Here is a 26526-nt window from a genome sequence, read left to right as displayed (position 1 = left end):
CACACGACTGTGTGTTAAGACGGTGGTGTGTTTTCCAACTCTACTGCCGAGAGACTCTTCCCACACACTGTCACACACACACCACCGCCGTAGCGGCTTGCTTCCACAGTCCCACCTGCATGGTGCAGTAATCTGTAACGTGTTCTTTTTTAAGAAAGTAACTGTTTTCTGAATACTCCAATTTACTAACTGTATCTATGATAAAATATAAGTTACTCATATTTAATATTTTAAATACATAATGCTGTTCCCAACCCTGTGTATAAGTTAATGCAACTTAGATTTGAGTTGACAAAAATCTGAATTCAGAGTTGAGCAAACTCAAAAGCAAACTTAAAATATTTAGTTTAATTACCCAACTTAAATTTTATCAAAGTTTGTTGCCTTGAAATTTTGAGTTCACCAAACTTTTCTTTTCTTGCAGTGTAGGAGCAATATATCATCCAATTTTATTTTGTAGCAACAAGTAACAAAGATTCTGGCTTTGTCTGGACTTGGTCACAAATTTTCTCATTCTCTCTCATGTTTCTGAAAACACTTAGAGTATGTAAGAAATGTGTAATACAGAAAGTTGATTCATATTTGATCAGTGCTGTCTAGTTTCACATTTTGATCAGAGTTCAGAGCAGTTATTGACACTGTGCCAGACACTCCTCAGCTCTGATGGGTTATTTTTCTTTGGGTGCAGTGGAAACTAGCAGATGCGATTAGGAGCAGACAGGAACAGCAGGTGGTGGTGAAGATCCATGACTTTTTCACAGGTCGTCTGTGCCTTTGTGCTTTCAGGACATAGTGACAGTTTCAGAAAATATGAAGAAAAAAAGGCATATTTTTTATAGAAAGTTACCAACCTCAGCTTTAAATTGAAATTAACATACCTCCTTGAATTTGGGTCTTTAACATTGTGCATGTTTTTCTTCCTCATCATTCAAGCTCTCTTTTTGTTGGCTAACCTGTGGGTTAGTTGGGTAGGAGCCTGGAGAGTAGCTTGTTTGGTGCGCGCACACACACACACACACACACACACACACACACAAGTCTCTCCTCCCCTCTCAAACTGTGCGCCACATGAAAGCAGTAGTACACCCACGCTGTGTGTCAGCGGTGTGTTATTAGTATCCAGAGACTCCAGAGTGTCTGCTGCACTATCACCTCCCACAATTCCTTTACACGCACACAGTGTGTGTGTGTGTGTGTGTGTGTGTGTGTGTGTGTGTGTGTATGTCAGAGAGTGTGTGTGTGAGAGAATGTGCGTATAATATAAATGGGTGCAACCTGTATCTATTGTCTGACTCATCCTGACAGGTACACCAGCAAAGCACCGTCAGCAGACTTCCAATGCCTTTTGTGTGTGTGTGTGTGTGTGTGTGTGTGTGTGTGTGTGTGTGTGTGTGTGTGTTTGTGTGTGTGAGTGTGTGTGTGTGTGTGTGTGTGTGTGTGTGTGTGTGTGTGTTTGTACTACATTCATACTTAAATAAGAATATACTAGTGACTGATTCACATAGACATTTTATTTTTCACAAATTTTCTGCAAAAGCTCCTAAGGCACAAACTGTTGTTCTACAGTTGACACTATAAATAAAAAAAACCTGAGTACAGCACACGTGTTAATAGAAAATATGCTTATTTTTAACTTATACTTAACTTATTTTTCAATCTTTTAGCACCTTCTCTCTATCGCTTTTGCTACAGAGTTCTGGTAAGATCACTTCTTTTTAACGTTTCTTTTTTTTAAACTTGTAGACCCAACCAAGTTCTAGAGGCAGTTTATCAAACTTTACACAAAATGCTTTATACAATGTGACATTTTGCCCATTGTTCTATGAACATTTTTATCTGCTCCAGGAGGGTTTTATAAGAAATAAAATAAAATTCCTTTCGGCAAAACATATATGGACGCAAACAATGTTTGGAAAATACTTTGTGAGTGGCAGGTAAAATGTGCTGTAGCTACAGAAGTAAATCATCAACTTGTGCTTAGTTCATGCTACCCAACTTAAGCCCTGATTTCAAACTCCTCAACAACAGCCCTAGATCAGAGGAAAATCATTGTTGGTTTGATGCTCACAAATTGGTGAGGCAGATTTTCCTTAAAAAACACCCTCTTATGGATCTTGTGTCACAGTTTGTCTTCTGTGTTTGGCTGGTATCGCTGTTTTATTTTAAAAGGTAACCAGCCTTTCAGTTTTGTTCACCTTTAACCCACAGCTACACCAAACAGTCCTGTTTTCTGTCACTTTAATGCCCAACATCTTAAAAGGAAATTCAGGTGTAATGTTCACCTAACACCAAACCTCTGCAGCAGCATGACAGGAGTCCCTGCAGAGAAAACAAAGCACCAACAACATAGTTAGTGAACCCAGAGTTTATTAAAAGAGTGTTTTAAAGACTTACCTACTGGCCCCTGTACCAGCTCCTCTCATAGTAAAGTCCATTCAAGTGGATTACCAAAGTCAATCCCAAAGGAAGGAGCCCATTGGTGCTTTGTTTTCTGTGTAGGGACTCTTCACATGCTACTGCAGAGGTTTGGTGTTATTTTGAGCAGTATTAGTGGTTAAAAAAAGACGTTTGAATGCCTTCACCTTACTGCCCCGAGCTAATCACTGCATCTGACTGTTAGCAACTGTTAGCGAGTTAATAGTTGTTACATTAAAAAGATTGTCTCGATGGCTTATTTGATGAGTGTATTTGCTGAAAATCACCCTGGGGAGAACATGACTTTACACGGGAATTATACTTTAAACGGTGGCCTTTAATTTGCTGTAAAGCCTGGGAAATTTCAGTAGTATTCTGTTTTAGAGGGAGCATGCTGTGATAGAGGCCCTTTCCAGAAGAAAAAAATAAAGGACATTGTTTGACATTAATATGTGCATATTTAAAATATAGATAATATAACAAAATACCATCTGTTATCAATAATGTCAAATAAGGAATCAGTCTGGGCACTGAAAACACGCCATCAACCACCCTGAGTTTACTACATTCAGAGTTGAATGAACAGGGGAACTGAGGCCAGTGGTTGCTTTTAATCTATATTTACTGTAGAAAAGCTGGTTTTACGACACGTGTGTCAAGTTTTACAGTCGTGACTCGTGTCTGTTGATCACTGTCAGGTGTTTTTGGTCACAACAGCGCTCCAAATCATAAAAAAATTCCCCTTGTGTTTGAGCACAGGGCTTCAGTCAAACTGTTGTGCAGAGTCTGTGTTTCAGCATCAGTAGACGGCTCCCAGACTCTGTGTAGCTGTCGGTGCTGTTGTTGGTGCGTGGTGCGTTAGGCCTGACTGAGGCAGACCTAAATGCGCACCCTGCTGCTGGTACCAGTTCTGGTGTGTGTACTCTCCCATGCAGGCAGGTGAGGAATCAACAGGAGGCTGATAGGGACCCTGCCCTCTGCTGGTAGGATCCATCAATGCATTACTCTTGATGCTGCTGCCGTTGTTTGTATTGTCGCCGCTGCTGCTGTTGTTGCTGTTGTTTTTTTCCCACACGGCTGAGGACGAAGGAGAGTTGCAGGCCATGGAATCACTTGCATCTGGACTATGTTCAAGAGGAATTTCCCCTAGTGGAAACTCTCCATTCTTGTAGAGCTTCTTAAACTTGGAGCGACGGTTCTGGAACCAAATTTTGACCTGGAAGAAAGATCATCAAATGTTGAGGCAACTTAAAGAAATTAAACAACACTTAAAGGTTTAATATGTAGAATCTTTCTTAAAACCTTTATTTGTTTATTTTAAAAAACACCCAAAGTATTGCTTTTCCATAAAAAAAAATATTCAGTCAATATTTGAGGGCATAGACAATGACTTTCTGTCCCGTTGTGTTTCCATTGTAGCAGCCAATAGTGTTGTGCGCTGCTGGTTACCAGGGTTGTCTGTTGTTGTTACAGAAACAAGAATCATTTTGAGTTGAGAGCTAGCTGATGGATTACACAGCATTCGAAGAAAGAAGACTGGCTAACGTTAAACACTGATGTAAAATTCATTGATTAGTCCAATGATTAGCAATATTGTATCAAGCAGCAGCAGGCAGCTGATTTGGAAACAGCAGACAGGAAAAATCTGAAACTAGCTGGTGAACATAATGGAGCATTTAGCAGCTAAACAGCCAGATGATTTTCTCAGGTGTTGGTGGAGACCAAAGACAGAGCTAAGTGTGTGGATATCAGATTACATTCATCATGTGCCAAGAAATGAATGAATGCTTATGTTGTTCTGGGACTGCAGTAGGTGTTAATAAGCACTTTGTTTGCCAACACACATGGCCATAACAAATTTATAAGGTCAATATGTCTTTTTAGCCTGTTCCTCTAACACCGAATAATGCAGCTTTAAAGTACAAGACAGTATCTCCTACGTAGGAGATAAACTTAGGTTTTAGCCAACAATGCCCGAAAAAAAAAAATTCACCTTGCCTTTTAGGACTTCTGTAAATGAGTACTTTCACACAGAACGTGAATATTACACGGTGAAAAAGTGACTTTAGTTTTTCGCATCAAGGTTGATTTTAGGGGACTTTCGCACCACAAATAAAACATCAACCCAGCACGTTGTGTTTTTTACTGATGAGGATTATAAGACAACAACAGAGGTCTGCCACTAGACCCCATACATCCATGGATCAGATGGAAAACTATTTTACTTTAAACAACAACATAGGCAACCTCGCTTCACTTCTTCCATTCGTACCTTTCACAATAAAAGCTCTAGACACACCCTACGTAGTTAACTGTTTACCAGAGGGAACTTAAATTCATTTAGCGCATTTCTCTAAAAGGAAACTCAATTGCATATCTGACAGGAACTCAGTGTTTGTGTTTCCTGCTACAGCTTCCTGACTGTGTTCAGAAATCACAGGAGGAGACGCTTTTATTATGTCTGCTGGTCAAAGTCTCTAGTTCTAACGTCCGTCACTTAACTCAGCAGGAAAAACAAGACACGGGACTCCTCCTGTACTGCTGTGAATATTCAAACCTTAGATATTGCACATTCGCATCACTGCCGGTGTGATTAGTGGCGCTGTCATACAGTCTTTCTCCACTATCATTTTGTTTTTTACCGCTCTTTGTCAGTTACCATCCATCCATCCATCCATCTTCAACCACTTAGGGTCGCAGATGAAGATGGATGATTGTTGTCTTTCTGACATACACTTCTCAAAAAACGGTATGAATGTCTCACAGATTATTCAAACTGCAACTATTCTGTTTTTCTCACTATGAGAAAAAAGTGCTGGAGCAATAACCTGACTCTGCCAGATGGATTGATTCACATATTCACATATTTTGGGAAGAAGTGGAAATACTGGTTGCTGATTGGATATCACCACCACTACGTTTATAATAATAAATTTGATTACATTTGAGGAAATATAAGTAATATTTCCATATTTGTTGATAGAAAGATGACTGGAAAACTGGACAAACATTCTCTAACTCTTTGATTTTTCCATATAACGCCGATCATCGCTCTGCAACAACGTAATATATCTGTGTGCCTGATTAACGTTAGCCACTGCAGAAGGTTTCCAGACCGGTTAACCTAAAATAGGTGAAATCCGGAGAGATTACTGCAGGATTTGTATTTACCGCCAGTTGAAATTTGTTTTCACCGGAATGGGGGCGTGGCCTCATGTGTTACTCTCATCTATGATGTACTAACAGAGCGTCGAAGGAAAGTAAACAACATATTGGTAAAGGATATTTTCTGTTTGTGTATCGTGAATTTACAGATCAAAGGCCCAATTTCAGGGTTAGTGAGCGGCTTGCTTGATAGCTGTGCTCATCTCATCCGCGGAAGCCGCCGTTGTTTACACTCAACAGTTGCTTTTCGTTGCATCACACTTCACGCCGCCTGAAAACCGACACTGATTGGTTCGGTTGCTAGGGCAACCTTCTCGATATTTTTGCTGCCCCAGGTTACCTGACTGACAGACTAATCTGTGAGTAAACTACAATGGAGCTCAGAGATCAGGATGGTCTCACAAGGCTACTGGAGCAGTACACCCCTGATAATATGTAGAGAACGAGGTAGAGAGAGAGAGAGAGAGAGAGAGAGAGAGAGAGAGAGAGAGAGAGAGAGAGAGAGAGAGAGAGAGAGAGAAAACAGTGGTAAAGGAAAGGTAGCTGGAGAGTAAATGAAGAGAGAGAGTGGCGTTTGCGCACACAAAGCAGTGAATCAGAGTACTAAAACATTTATTTGTTCCTTGTCTTTACGTTCTTGTTGTTATATTTATGGCACAAATAAACACACACACACCTCCACACAACCCTGATGGAAGTAACTGCAATGCTGGATTTTATGTAAATGCATAGCTTCATTAATTCTGTGTGTGTCTGTCGGTCAAGCACACAGCAGAGGAGAGAGACGAGAAGCTGGGGAAACACTGAAGTACATGAAAACACACAGCGATGTAACAACCTGTTCTCATCTTCAAATACTTGTATCATACAGGTGCTACAGGGGGTCTTGAGCGTTGGTATCAGACTCAAAGGGGCATAACAAAGTGAAGGTATTGGGATTGAGAACAGGCTGGTCACCCTGCAGCTGTTGCTGAGGGTCAGACATCCACGTTGGGCCCAAAGGCTCTTTGTTGACATTCCGAAAACATCCCACACACAGAGGGCAGACTTTGCAGATACAGACACCACCACACACTTCTGGTGGCTCATAATTGAGGATTGAGAAGGATTACTTTATATTAGTTTATACTTTGTTTTTAAGGAAATCCTGCATATATTATTTGCCTGATCAGACAGAATTGTTCAATAGATACACTACATTTACATCTTCAGTCTGGCATTGCCTGCACTAATTTCCAAGAGGGAGGGTTTCTGATTTTCCCTAACCAATCACAAGAGACTTCCGGTCCAAACAACCGGTTTTGGCTACGCTAAGGCACAACAGGGGAGCATGCCTATGTTCCCCGTGTCACACCGCGGTGAGGTCTGTCCTGTCTTTGGGTTTTTTTTCTGTGAATTTCACGTTTTATTTTGAAGAGTAACTCTCCTCTCGTTTCAGGTGACTTGCCCTTCCTCTTGTGTCACCGGTCTGACGTCCTCCCCTGATCCATAATTGTTTCCACCTGTGTTCCCCTCCCTTCATGTGTATATAGTCTGTGCCTTCCCCCTGTCTCGTTGCCAGAATATTTCTTCCGCTATGCCGAAAGGTTCCACAGCCTAATTCTTGTCTTGAGATCTAAGTATTCAGGCTTTGAATGCCCTTTTGTCCACCGTGTTGTCCTCCTGATCGGAGTGACTTTGTTTTCGTGTTTTATTAGCTAACTTTGAGATTTGTTTTCCTCCTGTTCGGAGCGACTTTTGGTTTATGTTTTATTAGCTCAGTGTAGTTTGACTTCGATATTTGTTTTTTCCTCCTGTTCGGAGCGACTTTTGTTTTATGTTTTATTGGCTCAGTGCTTCCCGTTTTGGAATTGAGAATGAACACCAGCTTAACCTGTGTACCTCCGCATCTGAGTCTTCATTCCTGCCCAGGTCTGACAGTATATTCTGGCCAGTATGGACCCAGCAGAAGCTGAACGCTTATCAGTGGCTCTGCACACCCAGGAGGCCCGCCTCGTCCAGCAGGAGGAGTTCCAGATGGCCACGGCCGTCCACATTGGCCAACTCTCCTCGCAACTACAGGACCTGCTGGGGCAACTCACCTCGACCTGTGGCCACAGCTCCGCCTCAGGCCGTGAACACCACACCGGCTCCCAACTCGCCAGAAAGAGGCGCAAGTTGTAGGCTGGCTTCCCCCGCTCAGTATTCGGGAGAGCCTGGAACCTGCAAGATATTTTTAATAGACTGCTCCATTTTGAACTCTTGCCCCATGCATTCCCCACGGACCGGTCCAAGATTGCTTTTATGATATCGCATCTGTCTGGCAGAGCCAAAGCCTGGGCACCAGCTGAATGGAGTCAGGGCTCTGCTGTCTGTAACTCTCTCCCTGATTTCCAGGCCGCGCTTATTAAGACGTTTGACCCCGTTACCACGCACAGAGAAAGGACGCAGGAACTCAGCATTTTGAAACAAGGCAGCGGGTCAGTATGCGACTATGCCAACCGTTTCCGCACTCTGGCGGTGGAAAGTGGCTGGAATGCCACAGCTCTATACGATGTGTTTTTGAAAGGACTCGCAGCTCCGATTCAGGACCTCCTCGTTCCTCTGGACCTTCCCACCGATGACTCATCGCGCTCGCCATTCGGACCGATAACCGGCTCGCCCAGCTCAGACGACAGCGGGCCGGAGGACCAGCGGCGACAGAGCGACACTCTCAGACGGATGGACCTCCATTGACCTATTTTCTGCTAACCCTGCCACAGACTGCGAGTACCCAGACCTGAGCTTGGTCCCATCTCACTACCAACGCCTTCGGAGAGTCTTCAGCAAGATAAAGGCTCTCTCTTTCCCTCCGCATCGTCCATACGACTGTCCCATCAACCTCATTCCTGGTTCTTCCATCCCTAAGGGTCGCCTTTATTCCGTTTCTGGACCAGAGAAGCAGGCCATGAAGGACTACATCTCGGCCTCTCTAGAAGCGGGACGCATCCGTCCCTCATCGTCACCGGCAAGAGTGGGGTTTTTCTTTGAAAGAAGAAGGACGGTTCCCTCTGACCCTGTATTGACTATAGTCCCCTTAATGACAAGACGAAAACACTTTCATTATACAGAAGTGGAAAGCAAAACGAAATGTGTTGTGGAAAAAGAAAGGGAGAAATGCAGCCAAAAAATCACAGGAAAAACACCACGGATCTTAAGAGACACCTCAGGGCATCCCATACTGACATTTAGGTAAGTCAAAACATTAAAGTAACGATACTTTCTGTTTTAGAAAGCCAATGCGACACGATGCTAAGGTTAATGTGCCGTTTTTTAACGCTAGCTTTAAACGTTAGCCACTGGAGCTGCGAGTGTGTGTGTGTGTGTGTGTGTGTGTGTGTGTGTGTGTGTGTGTGTGTGTGTGTGTGTGTGTGTGTGTGTGTGTGTGTGTGTGTGTGTGTGTGTGTGTGTGTGTGTGTGTGTGTGTGTGTGTGTGTGTGTGTGTGTGTGTGTGTGTGTGTGTGTGTGTGTGTGTGTGTGTGTGTGTGTGTGTGTGTGTGTGTGTGTGTGTGTGTGTGTGTGTGTGTGTGTGTGTGTGTGTGTGTGTGTGTGTGTGTGTGTGAGAGTGTAAAGTGGGTTTTTAGTTCCTGACTGACTCACTCTATAAGTGCACTAAACTTCCCCTTGTTGGCCAAATACTTTCACTAGTTTTGTATTTCACAGAGCAAATAACACTGAACTGAATTTAGCATCAACATACGTAAATTGGATTTCTTATTCTAGACCTGTACATGCATGTAAACTAAAGATATCTGCATGGGTTTTGCTAAAAGAAAATGTTGGTTTCGTCAATACTACTAGGTACTTTTATTATAATGATTAAATATAACTGCATTACTAAAAAGAGACTAATATACAATTTTCTTTGACTAAAACTAGACTAAAATGTCCTAAGTTTTCTTTGACTAACACTAGACTAAAATGCTCAGACTTTTAGTCGACTAAAACTAGACTAAAATGCTCAGACTTTTAGTTGACTAAAGCTAGACTAAAATGCTCAGACTCACTACATATCACCTGGTTCGGATAAAGGAGGGCGATGAGTGGAAGACGGGTTTAACACACCTAGTGGACATTATGAGTACCGAGTCATGCCCTTTGGACTCACCAATGCTCCGGTAGTTTTTCAGGCCATGATAAATGGCGTCCTTGGAGACTTCCTCGACCACTTTGTATATGTATATCTAGATGATATTCTAATCTATTCTCCCGACCTAGACACACACCAGGTTCATGTGACTCAGGGCTTAGAAAAGCTACTAGACAATCCCCTTTACGTCAAAACAGAGAAAAGTGTGTTTCATGCCGACATCGTATCTTTTCTGGGCTTCATTGTAGCTCCTGGAAAGGTACAGATGGACCCGGCTAAAGTTAGCGCTGTGGCAGATTGGCCTACACCTGACAGTTGCAAGAAGGTTCAGCACTTCTTGGGATTTGCTAACTTTTACAGGCGATTTGTCAGAGGCTTCAGCGCAATAGCAGCCCCTCTCCATGCTCTTACCCAGGTGCAGTTCCGCTGGTCGCCGGAAGCAGAGAAGGCCTTGCAGACCCTTAAGAGACTCTTCACCTCAGCCCCCATCCTCACCATGCCAGACCCGCGCCGCCAATTCGTGGTGGAGGTGAAGGTGGATGTCTCCAACGAACTGATCATAAAAATTTAGACTATATCAAGAAAGCCAAAAGGCTTAACTCTCGCCAGGCCAGGTGGGCTCTCTTCTTTAACCGCTTCTCTTTTTCCCTGTCTTACAGGCCGGGGTCCCGCAATGTCAAGCCTGACGCCCTGTTACGAGTGTTAGACCCCGAGCCTGAAGCCAAGGAACCTGAAACCATCCTTCCACTGAACCATGTGGTTGGAGCGGTGACTTGGCCTATAGAAACCGAGGTTAAGCAAGCTAATGGTGGAGCCCTATCACCTAGTGGATGCCCCCCTTAAGCGCCTGTTTGTCCCCACCGAGCTGCCTCCACAGGTGATTCATTGGGCTCACACCTCCCTGTTTTCATGTCATCCGGGAGTCAAAAGGACTATGTCCGTCATCTACCGGCGGTTCTGGTGGCCATCCATGGAGCCAGAGGTCCGGGAGTACGTGGAGGCATGTTCGGTCTGCGCACGGAACAAGACATCTTCCGGGTCCCACATGGGCCTTCTACAACCGCTTCCAATTCCCTCCAGACCGTGGTCAGATATTTCCATTGACTTCGTCACAGGGCTCCCGGTCTCCCAAGGAAACACCACCGTCCTCACCGTAGTCAACAGATTTTCCAAGATGGTCAGATTCATTGCCTCGCCTAAGCTACCCTCCGCCAAGGAAACAGCGGAGGTCCTGATGACTAATGTCTTTAGGGTCCATGGGTTCCCCAAAGACAAAGACATTGTTTCAGACCGGGGGCCCCAGTTTGTGTCCCGGTTCTGGAGGGAGTTTTGCTGGCTCATCTGTGTCAAGGCCAGCCTGACTTCAGGTTACCACCCGGAAGCCTCAACCAACAACTGGAAACCGGCCTCGGGTGCCTGGTTTCACAGAATCCCTCAACATTGAGCAGGCACCTGGTCTGGGTTGAGTATGCACATAATTCACTGCCTACATCAGCTACTGGTTTTTCCCCTTTTCACTGTGCTTTTGACTATCAGCCGCCTCTTTTCCCAGAGAATGAGTTGGAGGTGTCGGTCCCCTTGGCCCATGCCATGGTCCGACGTTGCCGCTGCATCTGGACAGCCGCCCGTCAAGTACTGATTCGGCAGGGGGATCGAGTAAAGAAAGCGGCAGGCCGCAAAAGACGCCCTGCCCCAGCATATCAGCCAGGCCAGAGAGTTTGGCTGTCAGCCAAGGACCTACACCTCAGAGTCCCCTCCAAGAAACTGGCTCTGTGTTTTGTCTGTCCATTCCCAGTCACCAGACTTGTCGGTCCTGCGGCGGTCCGACTTCGTCTGCCCCGGTCTCTTCATGTACACCCCACCTTTCACGTCAGCCAGGTGAAACCAGCAAAGGAGAGCTCCGTGGTGCCAGCAGCGGCACCCCCTCCAACCCCGGAGGTGATCGATGGGGGACCAGTGTACAAGGTTAAGCGGTTATTGGCAGTACGCAACCGGGGCCGGGGCAGACAGTTTCTGGTGGACTGGGAAGGTTACGGACCAGAAGAAAGCCGGTTGGTCCCATCTTGCCACATCATGGACCCCAGTCTGATCGAAGATTTTTTCCAGGCTCATCCTGAACACCCTGTGGCGTCAGGAGTCAGTCCTAGAGGGGGGGTACTGTCACACTGCGGTGAGGTCTGTCCTGTCTTTGGGGTTTTTCCTGTGAATTTCATGTTTTATTTTGAAGAGTAACTCTCCTCTCGTTTCAGGTCACTTGCCCTTCCTCTTGTGTCACCGGTCTGACGTCCTCCACTGATCCATGATTGTTTCCACCTGTGTTCCCCTCCCTTCATGTGTATATAGTCTGTGTCTTCCCCCTGTCTCGTTGCCAGAATATTTTGTCTGCTATGCTGAAAAGTTCCAGCCCGTTCCACAGCCTTGTTCTTGTCTTGAGATCTAAGTATTCACGCTCATGTTTTTGTGTTTTCTGTTTTCCTCTTAAGAGTGATTTAGATTTTTTTGAATGCCCTTTTGTCCACCCTGTTTTCCTCCTGATCGGAGCGACTTTGTTTTTGTGTTTTATTAGCTAACTTTGAGATTTGTTTTCCTCCTGTTCGGAGCGACTTTTGTTTTACGTTTTATTAGCTCAGTGTAGTTTGACTTCGATTTTTGTTTTTTGCTCCTGTTCGGAGTGACTTTTGTTTTATGTTTTATTGGCTCAGTGCTTCCCGTTTTGGATTTGAGGATAAACACCAGCTTAACCTGTGTACCTACGCATCTGAGTCTTCATTCCTGCCCAGGTCTGACACCAAGCTTCTCACAGAAAGTGTCCTATGTTCCCGGTCTGTTATTTTTTCCACAATTAGTGCTGAATTCCACGGCCTATGTAGACCCTAACACTGCCCCAACTTGGTTGTGATTGGCAAGTAAGTGCTGTCTATGTAAACACAGAGCTGTGAAGCCTGTTGGAGGAACGCTATTACACATATTCAGTGAGCTGCATACCCTGGAAAAGGAAAGCTGGAAGCCAAGAAACCTTTTTGGGTGAACACACCAGGCGAGCAATTCTCACTGAAGTGAAAAGGAGCTTACTTCTTTCTCAGGATGTATCACACTTCACTGTTTCTTTTGAAGACACTAAAGGCTTTATACAACTTTTTTATACAATCCATATTGCTGATTGGTTAGTTGCCAGTCCCCTTGCGGTGCTCATTGGCTAACGTGTTTGCAACGGAGAAACCGCAGTTTCTTGCCACAATACCAGACAAATTATTTAACTCCGTGGAGTGGGCAGATTCTAAGGGCGTACTCACACTGTCCTTCCGGACCGCGACCCGGACTTTAGGGTACTTGTCCCCCCTCCCTCTCCCCCTCGCGCCCCAGCCCCGTTTGTACTCACACTGCCAGGGCCGGCCCATTCTTCTTGCTGTCCATACGCCATCACGCCGTAACACGTCACACGCATTGATCGCGTGTGTGTGGCTTTGTTTACAAATCTTTCCACAGACCTCTGAGTTTTTGTGCGTCTTGTCGACTGTTTTTTGTATTTGTATATTTTCATCCGACCAAATCTGCAGTAAACACTCCACCTCCGCATCACAGCAAGGTGAACCTTTCACCGCCATTGTTGTTGTTGTTAAATGTCCGCGCATGGTCCGTCCTTCTATTTACATGTCCGAACAGGCGGACATAACGCTACTGCCGTAGGGCTCGTGCTCGTGCTCGTACACGTGCGCACGCTCGTGCTCGTATATGTGCAAACGGCTCCGCTAAAGCCCACCTCTTTCAAGCGGGCCGTGGACGGCCCGCTGGCCGCAGTTGTGCGCGGAGCGGGTGCACTCACACTGCTTAAAGGTACTAGGCTTTAGCTGAAAAAACTGTTTTGGCCCCGGCCAGAAGGACAGTGTGAGTACGCTCTAAGATCTGAACCCAGGTTAGCATGTTATATCTTTAAAGACGTTTTCCGTCTGCACATTTATTAAGTTGATATATTTATCCAGGTTGTTGTCCCACTTGTTTTTAGTTTAATTTCTCAAATGGATCTACTTTTTATTGTCAAAAAAAACATCCTCTCAAAATGTTTTTCTCATAATAGATCAATCAAAAAATATGTTATAATCAGGGCTTGACACTAAGTTTTTTGCTCACCAGCCACTGTGGATAGTGGTTTTCAAAAGTCACTAGCCACTCAGCATTCTCACTAGCCCCAAATTTGTATATAGTATATACAGAAAAAAAAAACCTATATAAAAGGAGATTCTTATCCATATCGAAGAAAATGGTGCGGGGATGTAAAAGATTAATTAGAGAGATAACTCTACTGAAAGATGAATACTGTCATTTATTAACATAATTTATCTATAACAAAAATAAACACTGAAGTCTAATGCAATTCAAATACATACGATTCATAAAACATAGAACATTTAAATATTCTTAATTGAAAGCCTTAGTAATTACTCTATATTTAGGATATCTAAGCAGTAATCATGTACAGGTGCATCTCAAACATGAGACGATGACATTTTCCCCCATATATTAGATGAGTTGCTGAAATTTTGTGTTCTTTTACAATTTCAAATTTGAAGTTTGTTTTACAAATCACAAACAAAACCCCTTTTGCTTTTTCCTCGCCATAAGAAAATCCAATCTGCACAGTACTTTGTTTTCCTAATGCCATCATACGTTAGCCACTCTCTACCTGTCTTCCACTTGTTGAAGACTCTTTTCTTTTCCACCACATATCGATAGTTACTAATCGTGTCTGGATCTACTTCTCTAGTTGTAGCTGTGTTTCTGAACTAAACTGTTATTTTTGTCCATCCAACACAGAAGTGTCTTCCGTCACAAGTGCTCATGGGAGTTGTAGCGTCAATGTATCACTTTGCCAACAATTTATTATTATTATTAGTATTATTATTCAGATCACCTTTGAGAAAACTACAATTAAATTCAACCAGCCAAAGTGGCTAGCAGGAGCAAGTGTGTTACCCACCGCGGCTGAAATTCACCTGCATTTGGGGGGTGGGCGGGTGTTAATGTCAAGCCCTGGTTATAATAAAAAACATTTTTTTACCCGGAATCAACCGTGTAACTAGTACGTCAAATCAAACTACCATATCACACAAAACATTATCTGAGAACAGTGGCCAGCAGAGGAAATACTGTCTATTTACAGCTATTAAATGCTGTTATTTGTATCAACAATATTTAATCCATGAGGACATCAAACCAAATGATTGCCCGTGCCTTTGTTTTCAGCTTGTGTAGGCAGTCCAAGTAAAACACTGAACAATGATTTACAGCAGCTGTGTAAAAACAACCTGCAACACAACTTTTGTCTTTTATCTCTCGAGCAAAGATAATAAATCATCAGAGCAGTAAGAGTATGACTGCATAAACCAGGCTGACACCACAGTAGCAACTCACTGTCCGACATTCTGCCAAATTGAATTCTATCATATTGTATTGTATGGTATTTTATCACAATGTATTCTGTTGTATTTTATTCATTTATTTTGTTAAATGTTATGTAATTATGTAAAAGGTATTTACGTATATTATATGATTCTGCTTTCAAATAGATGTGTCAAATCTTCAAATTATATTTTAGTATAACCTATAGCTTTAAGATACTGTATTACTCATAATTCCCATAGTTTGAACATTCTGAACTCCTCGTTAACCTCTTCAGACTCATTCATACACCACCAAGAAACTTCATCCTCACACTTCAACTGTAGATATTTCAAACCCTCTACGTGCCTTAGACGCTACAACTACTACTACTAGTCAACTTCATCTGATGCATCAACTAATCTGAGGGCTTCAACTTCATCTGATGCTTTAACTACTCTGAGGGCTTCAACTTCATCTGATGCTTCAGCTGCTCTGAGGGCTTCAACTTCATCTGATGCATTAACTACTCTGAGAACTTCAACTTCATCTGATGCATCAACTACTCTAAGGGCTTTAACTTCATCTGATGCATCAACTACTCTGAGGGCTTCAACTTCATCTGATGCATCAACTACTCTGAGGTCTTCAACTTCATCTGATGCTTCAGCTGCTCTAAGGGGTTCAACTTCACCTGATGCATCAACTACTCTGAGAACTTCAACTTCATCTGATGCTTCAACTACTCTGAGAACATCAACTTCATCTGATGCATCAACTACTCTGAGAACTTCAACTTCATCTGATGCATCAACTACTCTGAGGGCTTCAACTTCATCTGATGCATCAACTACTCTGAGGGCTTCAACTTCATCTGATGCATCAACTACTCTGAGGGCTTCAACTTCATCTGATACATCAACTACTCTGAGGGCTTCAACTTCATCTGATGCTTCAGCTGCTCTGAGGGCTTCAACTTCATCTGATGTTTTAACTTAATCTGATGCTTCAGCTGCTCTGAGGGCTTCACCTTGCAACTCCCAATCAACACTTCATATGCAAATGATGATTTTAACATTGGGCTGTGCAATAGTCGCCTCGTGAGTCCATCCTGATCTCTGAGCTCCATTGAATATTACTCTCAGATCAGTCTGGTAATCTGGGGCAGAGAAATTTGGAGAAGGTTGCCCAAACGACCGAACCAATCAGAGTTGGTTTTGAGGTGGATTTAAGTGATGAAACGAGAAGCAACTGTTCAGAGTAAACAACATGGAGTCTTCCATGAATGATATGAGCAGCTATGGAGCAAGCCTCTCACTAACTCTTTTTTCTCTGGATCCTTCTGTTGAATATGGACCTGTCTCCTGAAAATGGGCCTTTGGTCCATAAATTCACGTTACACAAATGGAAAATATCCTTTACCCACATGTTGTTTACTTTCTGAGCTTTGCCTCCACGCTGTTAGTACGTCATACCCTTCGTTGATCTGATTGGTTGATTTTGCCCGTATGTTGGTGATAAATGGTTTATCCAATCAGCTACCAGTATTTTCTCCCCTTCCCAAAAGATCTCCAAATGAGAGTTCCCAGATGGATATGCTGATAAAATGAGAATTGTGTGAATAAATACATCTGGCAGAGTCAGGTTAGCGCGAAAGGACATTATATATCATAAAAACGATAAAAGAAAACATCTCATGATGAGTCCATACCAGAGGCAACACCAAATCGAGCAAGGGGCCTAAATATCGGGGGCACTGGCCCTTCCTAACTTTCTACCCCTCTTTTTCTGCCACCTTTTCCCGGATCCCACCCATCTTTGAACTCAGCCTTTATTCTGATCTCCATTACACAGCTGAAAAGTGATTGTATCTTGCACGGTTGTAACGCTATCACGGCGACAAAACCCATCTACAGACAGACAGACATATAAGCATCTGGCAAAACATCCTCTGTTAATTCTTGCTATAATAGGTGTCCCCAGGACCACTTTTTAACCATGATGACACACACATAGGCTCGTACACTCACAAGGGGAAAACAATACCAGTGTTGTGGCTGGTAAAAGGTCGATCGTATATCACAATGTATAAAAACCAGGTGACAAACTGTCTCATGGCAATTTATGGCAATTTGGAATATGCTTTACATTCGGATCCTTGCATGTGATGTTCATTTCTACTAAAGTTCTTAATAAAATGAGAAAATACTCATCAAGTCTTAAATTACACACACAAATAGGCTATTCTATTTATTGAACTACCAGAAAACATGCTATATCGTGATATATATTGTTATCCAGATATGTAATGACCTATATCAGGATAGATTATTTTGTTTACACATGAGAGAGCACACTTCAATTCTTTTATGAATGCAAACACAGCCGTCTCTCATTTTTTCTCATTTAAGTGCACTGTACTGGATGGTGTTCCCTGCAGCCTGACCTGTGTCTGTGTGAGGCCCAGCTGTGCAGCAAGTTCGGCCCGCTCCGGCAGAGCCAGGTACTGCGCTGACTGGAATCTCCTCTGCAGGACTGCCAGCTGGTAACTGGAGTAGATGGTCCGGGGCTTGCGCACCTTTTTGGGTTTCCCATTGACTATCCGAACCTCCACGTCTGGTTCCTCTTTCACTGCAGAAGGAAAGAGTTAAACGCTATGTTATACTCCTGTAGGGACTTCTTGTGTGTTTGTGGAAATGTACAGTCAAAATGTCAAGGTACTGTCAATTTCTTCTTCTCTGATCTCAGAAATTTAACTCAACCTGTATGAGACTGTTTCTTCAAACAATGAAATGAACTTGCATTAGGTCTGGCTGTGTTTGCACAGAAGTTGTAGCACAAAAATATCCACGGCCGCTACAACCTCGAAATTTAAAAGAAATTCCGCTATTACTCTGAAACTGTAATTTAGGTCTTTGTGTCTCCCACAGCCAGGGAAGGAGACAGATTTATAGGTGCTTTTCATGTAGCCTGGAGAACTGCTTTGTGCTGTTATTCTTGTATCAAAGGCCGGTCAATTATTCATTTACACAATATGGTTGTTACTTTTCTTCACTACTTCACTGTTTGTTCACATTACCATTAAGGACACTGAGGTAATGTATTGAGTATTTTTATCTGAATTTCAGCAACCTGACGGGCAGTTTACACTATGATTTAAACATACACATCAAATCAGAATCAGAATCAAAAATCTTTTTTTTTTTACAAAACTCCAGATATACAAACAACAAATATTATACGGACTAAGCATATATTAGAAAAGAATCAAATTTGAATTTACAGAAATGAATATTTACAGTAGTGAAATATACAAGATCAAAGATTGTCTGTGGTTGATTCTGAGCATAAAAAAATGTGTTTTTAGACTCAATATTTTTCAAATGGAATACTTTTGGACCAAACGACTAAAATAACTAAAGGAATCCAAAACTCAAATTTGTATTTGGGGCTAGCTTTGAATAGCATTTAGACATTATGTTGAGAAATACATTTCCAAAAGTATTATAGTCAGACCAATTACTTATCATTTGAATGGGCTTTACCCATGACATCAGTATTATAGTATTATTATTATATATCTAGAATTCTAGCCATTATATATCTGTTTATTGATTTACTCACATTAACCAGTTATACTGTTTGGAACATGTATTTCTTATTAGTAATTTAGTTTGTATTATAAATTAGGCATGTACATTTATCCATGTATTGAATGTGCCACCTGACTGTGTATTTGTTCATTTCCATCTTGGGGGCGTGGCCACAGGCCTTGCACGATAAATAGCAGTCCTTGTTGGATGATTCAAAGGCCAAAGCTGACTGACATGTCGTGACACCTGATGTGCGTGGCTGTGGGCCAAAGTCCCCTGGGGCCATTTCCAAGGAGTCAGCTCCCAACTGGAATGTCAAAAACAGTACACCAGTCTGTCGAGTTTGTTTTTCCTCTGTAGTTTGCACAGAAACATCTTTCAGGCTCAAACAAGAGCCAAAAGAAAAAACTTTTGAACTGTAAGAACTGAAGTTAAAGAGCTTCGTTCCAAATGTTGTCTTTAATGTTCTTTTACTGTAGGATCTGTGTTTGACTTGTAGTATTCTATGATTAGTTTATTGATTTTAGCACAGACTGTTTAGGTTACCTATTTAGTGCACATAAACCAGCTGCATGTTAATTAATGACTTATTCATTCCTAATAAAGGTGAAGTTAAAAAGTCCCTTGCTAGAACTAGGCCATGGCTTCCATCCAAACAACCTGAGGCGGATCTCCATTTTCCTATTAAAATCCAATCTGTTCAAAGACAAGATGACCACCAGGTGAGTGAGAAAAAGGAAACACAAAACAACAACTAAGTAGGTTTACCTCAGTCAAACTCAAAGGTGTTTCTATTGCCTCAGGCTGAACCTTTATCTCACAAGAAATGTTCTCCTGTTTCCTTTTCACTCATGTACACCTCCCCCATTCCTGTACCTTTCCCTAACTTTTAAGCCACACTTATTAGTGATCCAAGCCCGAGGGAGCTGGGGCCATGCGATGCAAGGAGCAGTGTGGCTCCCAGTACCAACAGTGCTGGGAACCCTATTGTTTTTGCAAGTATATTTATTATAAAAAAAAATTTCCATCAGTAAAACTCTTACTGCGGCCTACACCGTACAAGTTATGGAGGTGAAACTTTGAAATTTGGTTTATACCCCTGCACATATGGCAAACACCAAGAATGACACATGTTCACCAGTAGGTGGCGCTCAAAATTCTTACATGCAGACGTTTCCTGAACCTATGTGAATCTCAGGATATAGGCCACGTCCATTTCCGCCTCGACTTTTTTCCGTAGGATCGCGATATATGCAAAAGCTACTTTTTCGAACTCCTCCTAGGCAGAGTGTCCGATCATTAACCAGCATTAACTGTACAAGTTATGGAAACAAAACTTTCAGGGGAGTTAAAGACTGGTGCCCCCACAGAACACACCAAAAATGACACATCCACCACAAGGTGACAGCCTCTAACTTCCACATCGTATATTGCAAATATAGATTTCTCACATCCACATGTTTTCTGAAAGGCGCTGAATCTTGGTATTTAGACCACGGCACATTTCTGCTGAGTAAAGTTGCACAAAATTGCAAAAAAAAAAATTCAAAATCCTCCTAGGCTGAGAGTGAAGAATGATCCTTTCATTATCTTGATGAAAAGTTATCAAAAGAATTGTAATAGTCCAAAATATGTGTATTTTATTAAGAAACAACTTCCTCTATGTTGTACTCATAACAGGAAGTATTGTATATATTCACAATTATTAGTCCGATTAACAGCAAACTCAGATTGGTAGTTCTCCATGGAAACTTCAGGCAGTTGGCGCTGTTAGACAAAATTAAAAAATACACAAACCATGCGAAATATATTCAAACCTACTTTTGCGAACTCGCCCTAGGCCTAGAGTCTCATCAGCACAAAATTTTGCACACATAATCTTTCTAACCCTATGATCAAAATTTATCAAAAGAATTTTCATAATCAACAATAGGACAGTTATATAGGAAAGACTCGGTACACTGTAATCAAAACAGGAAGTAGTGCGTTACTTTTAAGTAGTTTCTCTGATTATCAAACAACTTGGAAAAGTTATTTCCCGAGTTGCACTGAGGGTCTGTGCAAAATCTGACATCAATCGGCCACAAGCTGGGGCTGTTATGCAAAATTGAGTAATGCATGCATTTAGTGAACAAATGCAATATCTCCTAATTTGAATACCTACACTTTCTGTTTCAAACTACAATCTGTGCTGCGTTCAAGTTGCGACTTGTGTCATGCCCATGGACCTGAAGGTCCGAGTTGCATCGCCTCTTTGGGTTGCCAGGTCCGAGTTGCACGGGGGTCTTGGACCATGTTGATACCTGCTTGCAGGTCTAGTTTTTACTTTTCCATTGGTAAAAATCATACCGCAGCCTACACTGTACAAGTTATGGAGGTGAAACTTTGAACATTGGTTCAGACCCCTGCATGTACAGACACCAAAAATGACACAAGTTGAAAGCATTTTTGCCTGTAATTCCCACATCGTACCTTGCACATTTAAAATTCTGCCATCTTGGCATTCCCTGAACCTACATGAATCTCGGGGGTATAGGCCACGCCCATTTCCGCGTAGACTTTTTTTTTCGCAGGATTGTGATATATGCAAAAGCTACTTTTTCAAACTCCTCCTAGGCCAAGTGTCTGATCAAGATTAAACTTGGTACACGTAATGTGTGGATGGTCCTTATCAAAAGTTGTCAAAAGAAGTTTGATACTCTCATAAATGCGAAAGTTATAAAGGAACAACTTCCTGTAGATTACAGTCAAAACAGAAAGTGCTGCGTATCTTCCTCAAATTTTGTAGGATCAACACAAAACTTGGTAATCTAGTTTCCTATGTCTTACTGAGGCCTTCTACAAAATTCAACAACAACCAACCAGCCAGTGGTTCTGTTAGGATTCATCATATCTTAGAAATTATAAGTCGGATTAACAAGAAATTTAGAACAACAGTTTCTGACGCTCGTCTGAGGCCTTGAGAAAATCATGACATCAATCATCCAGGAGGTGGCGCTGTTTTGAATATCACACATACTGGAGCATTAACCGTACAAGTTATGGAAACAAAACATTCAGAAGAGGTATAGACTGGTGCCCCCACAGAACACACCAAAAATGACACATGTCCACCACAAGGTGGCGCTATAATCAAGGAAAAGGCAAAAATGAAAAACCTATTTTTTAGAACTCCTCCTAGGCTGAGAGTCCGATCACCATGAAATTTTTCAGGAATTATCGTTAGATCATCTTGATGACAACTTATCGAAAGAATTGTAAAAGTCCAAAACATGTGTATGTTATAAAGGAACAACTTCCTGTATGTTGTAGTCAAAACAGTAAGTCATCTCATCTCATCTTCAACCGCTTATCCAGGGTCGGGTCGCGGGGGCAGCAGCTTTAGCAGGGAACCCCAAACTTCCCTTTCCCTTTCAAAACAGTAAGTGTTTTATATGTTTGCTATAATTAGTCTGATTACCATTAAACTCGGCATGGCAATTCTCCACGGTGACTTGAGGCTCTGTGTAAAATTTGAGATCAATCGGACATTAGTTGGCACCAATACACAAAACTGAAAAATACACAAATAATTTCGGGAAAAATATTGAAACTACTTTTTCTAACTTCTCCTAGGCAGAGAGGCTGATAAGCATGAAACTTTGCAGACATTATATTTACATCATTATTAGCAAAAGAATTTTCATAATCCATACAATGTGGAAGTTATAGAGGAAAGACTTCCTGTACATTGTAGTTAAAACAGGAAGTGCTGCATTACTTTGCAATAATTTCTCCAATTAACACAAATCTTGAAACAAATCTTACAAGAGTAATTTCCCATTCCAGAGTAAGGTTCTGTGCAATATCTGAGGTCAATCTGCCACAAGCTGGCACTGTTACGGAAAATGGAGTAATGCGTGCATTATGTGAACTAATGCAAATTCTACTTTTTTAAATACCAACACTACTACTAACTTCTATGTGTGCTGCACTCAAGGAGCGACTTGTGTCGTGCCCAAGGACATGCAGGTCTGAATTGCATCACCTCCGCAGGTCGCTGTTCCCAAGTTGCACAGGGGCTTGGACCCCGTTGATACCTGCTTGCAGGTCTAGTTTCTTCTGGAAACTTCAGTGAATGGAAAAGTTGACCACTTATACTAAAATTTCTAAAAACTGCACTGCGTGTCATCCCTGGCAAATAAAAACTGCAGTTACTCACAATTAAATATTCTACATCTGACCTAAGCAGGAGGAGAGGATCTAACTCCCTAAATATACTGTTTGTGGAGCCCAACCTTCACATTAGTTTTTAGGTTGTACTGTTTGAAAAGTCATTAACTTTGAATATTCCAGAGCATAAATATGTACCGAAATATAAATAAATGTTTAATTCTACTTCTGCAGCTGCACTTTATCATGGTTTAATCCACTGGCGTGCACGGAGAGAGGGGGGTCACATTGTCGAAAAACCCATGCAAGTGCAGTGACCCGTGGGGGCCAAAACGCACGTTAAATGCCCTCATGGCAGCCAAAACGCGTGCTAAAGTGTCCTCTAGGAGCCAAAACGCACGTTAAAGGCCCTCATGGCAGCCAAATCGCGTGGTAGAGTGTCCTCTAGGAATAAAAACGCACGTTAAAGGCCCTCATGGCAGCCAAAACGCGCGCTAAAGTGCCCTCTAGGAGTCAAAACGTGTGCTAAAGTGCCCTCTAAATGTTTGTTAAAGTACCTATTAAAACGTGTGCTAAGATGCCCTCTTGGTTAAGCCAAATGCATGCTAAAGTGCCCTCTAGGAGCCAAACGTGTGCTAAATTGGCCTCTTCAGTGGCGAGGAAAGGCTATATGTGCCCTTTTTTCCTTTTAGCTCCTGCCCTTCAAAAAGTCTATGCACGCCACTGCTTCAATCATTAATTTACATATAGTTCTGAAATATATTATATAGCTGATAATATATCTGTGACATATAATGTTTTAAATCGGGAGGTCACTGTGTCAGGGTTTATGTTTTCATTTTCTCCGTGCGTAAAATTCATGCTCCACCTAAGAACTTAGGTCAGTCTCAGGGGGTCAGTGCGGCTCTCCTAGTTCTTGGAAAAGATGGAGCTGCGGTTTTGCAGGGTTGTGTGTAAGACCACTTGTTCATTCAGATAACTCGGCATTACTATCTATGCAGTGATCACTTCCACCACCTCCACTGCAGACATGCCTTATTTCCAGGTTGTTTAACTCACCGGCGTCTTGCAACGTTGACTGCGCTTCCCTGCTGAACGCACCGTGCTCTCTGTACGCTGAATGGGGGTAAGGGTATTCTGCCTTGCCAACAGGGTAGGCACCGCCTGGACCCATTCCGTGTATGTTATAGTGGTGATACGCGTACGGGTTCATGTGTTGAGCTGAGTACGGCTGCTGCGCAGGGTAGAAATCCTGTGAGCCGTGGAGCACACTCTGGCCGCTGTAGAAGCCCATGTCTGTGGATGAGGACTCCGGCAGGGTCGGAGAATCCTTGGTGGCCGAGATGGAGCTCCCGGCCATGGGGAGGGATGGTTTCTTCTCCTCGAAGAAAGGTGAGGATTGCCCGTTCATGTTGGTTTTTCGTTCTAGACTCGGAAAAGGCAGTGTTCAGATATCCTCACAGTCTGGAGCTGGTGTTCCCAAACTCCCTTGACACAGCAGCCGGGCTGTCCACCGTGGCGGCGCCCAACCCAACTAGAGCTCCTAATTACAGGGCGCGCCGAGCTGAGCCAGGCCGGGAAGGGCAGAGGGGAGTGGAAGTCTCCTTCTCATTGGCTCGCCCGCTCGCTCCCTGCCTCTGCCCTGAGGCCAAGACAGCGCTGACTGTCGCCTGTCTGGCTCCCTTCTTCTCCCACAGAAACCTCCAGTAAGCCTCTCCTCGGGCCTGCACCAGAGCGCGTAAACAGTTGGCAAGCCTGTGAAATCCTCAAACTAACATTTACCTCCAGACATATCCTGAAGACTTAACGACATTCACGACTGTCGGCAGCACAGTAGATACAGATTTACCAAGCAGTGCGTGCATAATGGTGTTGTGATAAGGATTGTTTACGCATTAGCTTTACGGTGCTGCTTCCCATTCACATGCAGACACTGAGTCAAGTGCTGCTGTCGACCCATGTTGGGAGTTATTTACACTTAATCAAGGCTCATTTAAAAAAGGCGCTGCCTTCTTTGCAGTGTTGACTTGGGCCCCAGGGAAGAGAAACAGCCACCATTTAAACTTACTATACACTTTGAGTGCTAATCTTTGACAATACCAACACTCTAATCACCAGCAAAGTTTTCATCTTCCTACTATTTATTATATGGGAAAATATTTCATATTTTGTGTTTTTTTTTTGTAATAAGTGATTAAAACGTCTGATTCTGGCCCCTAGTATATCTTGCATGTTTTAATTGAGCGTTTTTACTGAATTAATTGCATTAGGGAATCTTTTATATATTTTTTTCATTAATAGTAACATGTGTTCCCACTTTTTAAATCAATCATAATTTACTTGGGTAAAAGTTAATTAGCATGTGCAGACTGCGCTGAAGCAGAATGAAATTCCGCTGTTTTTCTTCCTCCTGCTTCTTCAGTCTCCTTCAAAACTCATATCCAGCTGCCTCAGCAATTTGGGTAAGTAAGCAATATACCTATAACTATATTATACTAAAAGATTGTTCTGTTAATACTCACAAACATTTTATTAGTTAGCTCACACCAGTGTTGTGCTTTTGTTATATTAAATTTAGAAAAGGTTATTTAAACTAGCTTAGCTTCGAGCCTAACATTGATCATTTTGCAGATTTGTTTCAAGTGTGTTTTCTAATCGTGTTAGTGTGATAACATTAGGAGAATGACTATCTTGTGAAAGTAAGTTGTAAAGGGGCTTATGGTGCTTGTTTACAGCAAGGGCTTAATGTTAGCGATAGTTCCAATGTAAAGTGAATGGGGCCCTGCCACTGAGGTTGAGTGCAGGCTGCCTTTTCATACTATGATTCAAATAGTGTGGCAGACAGGGCAGCAACAACCCCTGTTCTATAATCCTATAAAGTAGGCCTGGGCAAAGAAACTACAACGGTATCTTTTATAATTTAATTCAATTCAATTCAATTTCAATTCAATTTTATTTATAGTGTCAAATCATAACAAAAGTTATCTCAGGACACTTTACAGAGTAGGTAAAGACCACACTCAATGACTTATTTATGATTTACATAGACCCAACAATTCCTCTGTAGAGTACAGTGGCAACGAAAACCTTCCCTATAACAGGCAGGAACGTCAGACAGACCCAGCTCTGTGGAGGACGGCCATCTGTCTTGACCGGTTGGGGAGGAAGAAAAGGAGAGAGAAAGAGAGAAAAGACACACAGATGGACAGAGAGAGACAGACAGACACACTTCCAGAGATGCAAGCAAAGCCTAACAGTAACTATAATATTTATAGTAATGTGAATATAACGTATATGTTAAGGCAGTTAATACAACAGAATAGTAGAAACAAGCACAGCTAAGGTGACAGAATATGAAAATGATAATAATTATGGTGGCAAACATGATCAATGATGAGTAGTGGCAATAGCAGCTACGATACAGCTACAAATTTTATAGTTTATTAAACTAGTGATAGTATATATGAGTAACAGTGATAATAGCAGCAGGAAGCGTCATGTAGGACCACGGCAGCAAGCACCACCACGATCAGCAGAGACCTGCGAGACGACAAAGCACAAACAGCTCCGGGGAAGAAGCTGAATCAGTAACATGCATTGATGGGACATGAATGATTCAGACAGAGACGAGAGAAGCTCAGAGTATCAGGAAAAGTATTATCCCCCGGCAGACTAGGCCTATAGCAGCATAATTAAGCAGAATAAAGTCTCATCGTA

At 42.5% G+C, this 26526-nt stretch overlaps 1 protein-coding gene across 1 annotated transcript; it reads right to left on the bottom strand.

The window, feature by feature from the left end:
* Positions 1–1493: 1493 nt before the first annotated feature.
* LOC310960032 (homeobox protein Dlx3b-like) lies at positions 1494–24287 on the bottom strand. Its single transcript, XM_083931624.1, has 3 exons — positions 23869–24287; positions 17511–17695; positions 1494–3631 (listed from the first exon to the last, which is right to left on the bottom strand). The coding sequence occupies exons 1-3, from the start codon at positions 24218–24220 to the stop codon at positions 3215–3217; spliced, it is 954 nt and encodes a 317-aa protein (XP_083787750.1). The 5' UTR covers positions 24221–24287; the 3' UTR covers positions 1494–3214.
* Positions 24288–26526: the final 2239 nt, after the last annotated feature.

Source organism: Echiichthys vipera (genome assembly GCF_963691815.1).
Source record: "Echiichthys vipera genome assembly, chromosome: 17".
Lineage (NCBI taxonomy): Eukaryota > Metazoa > Chordata > Actinopteri > Perciformes > Trachinidae > Echiichthys > Echiichthys vipera.
Note: the sequence above shows the minus strand (reverse complement) of the source record. Positions and strands in the feature narration are given on the sequence as shown.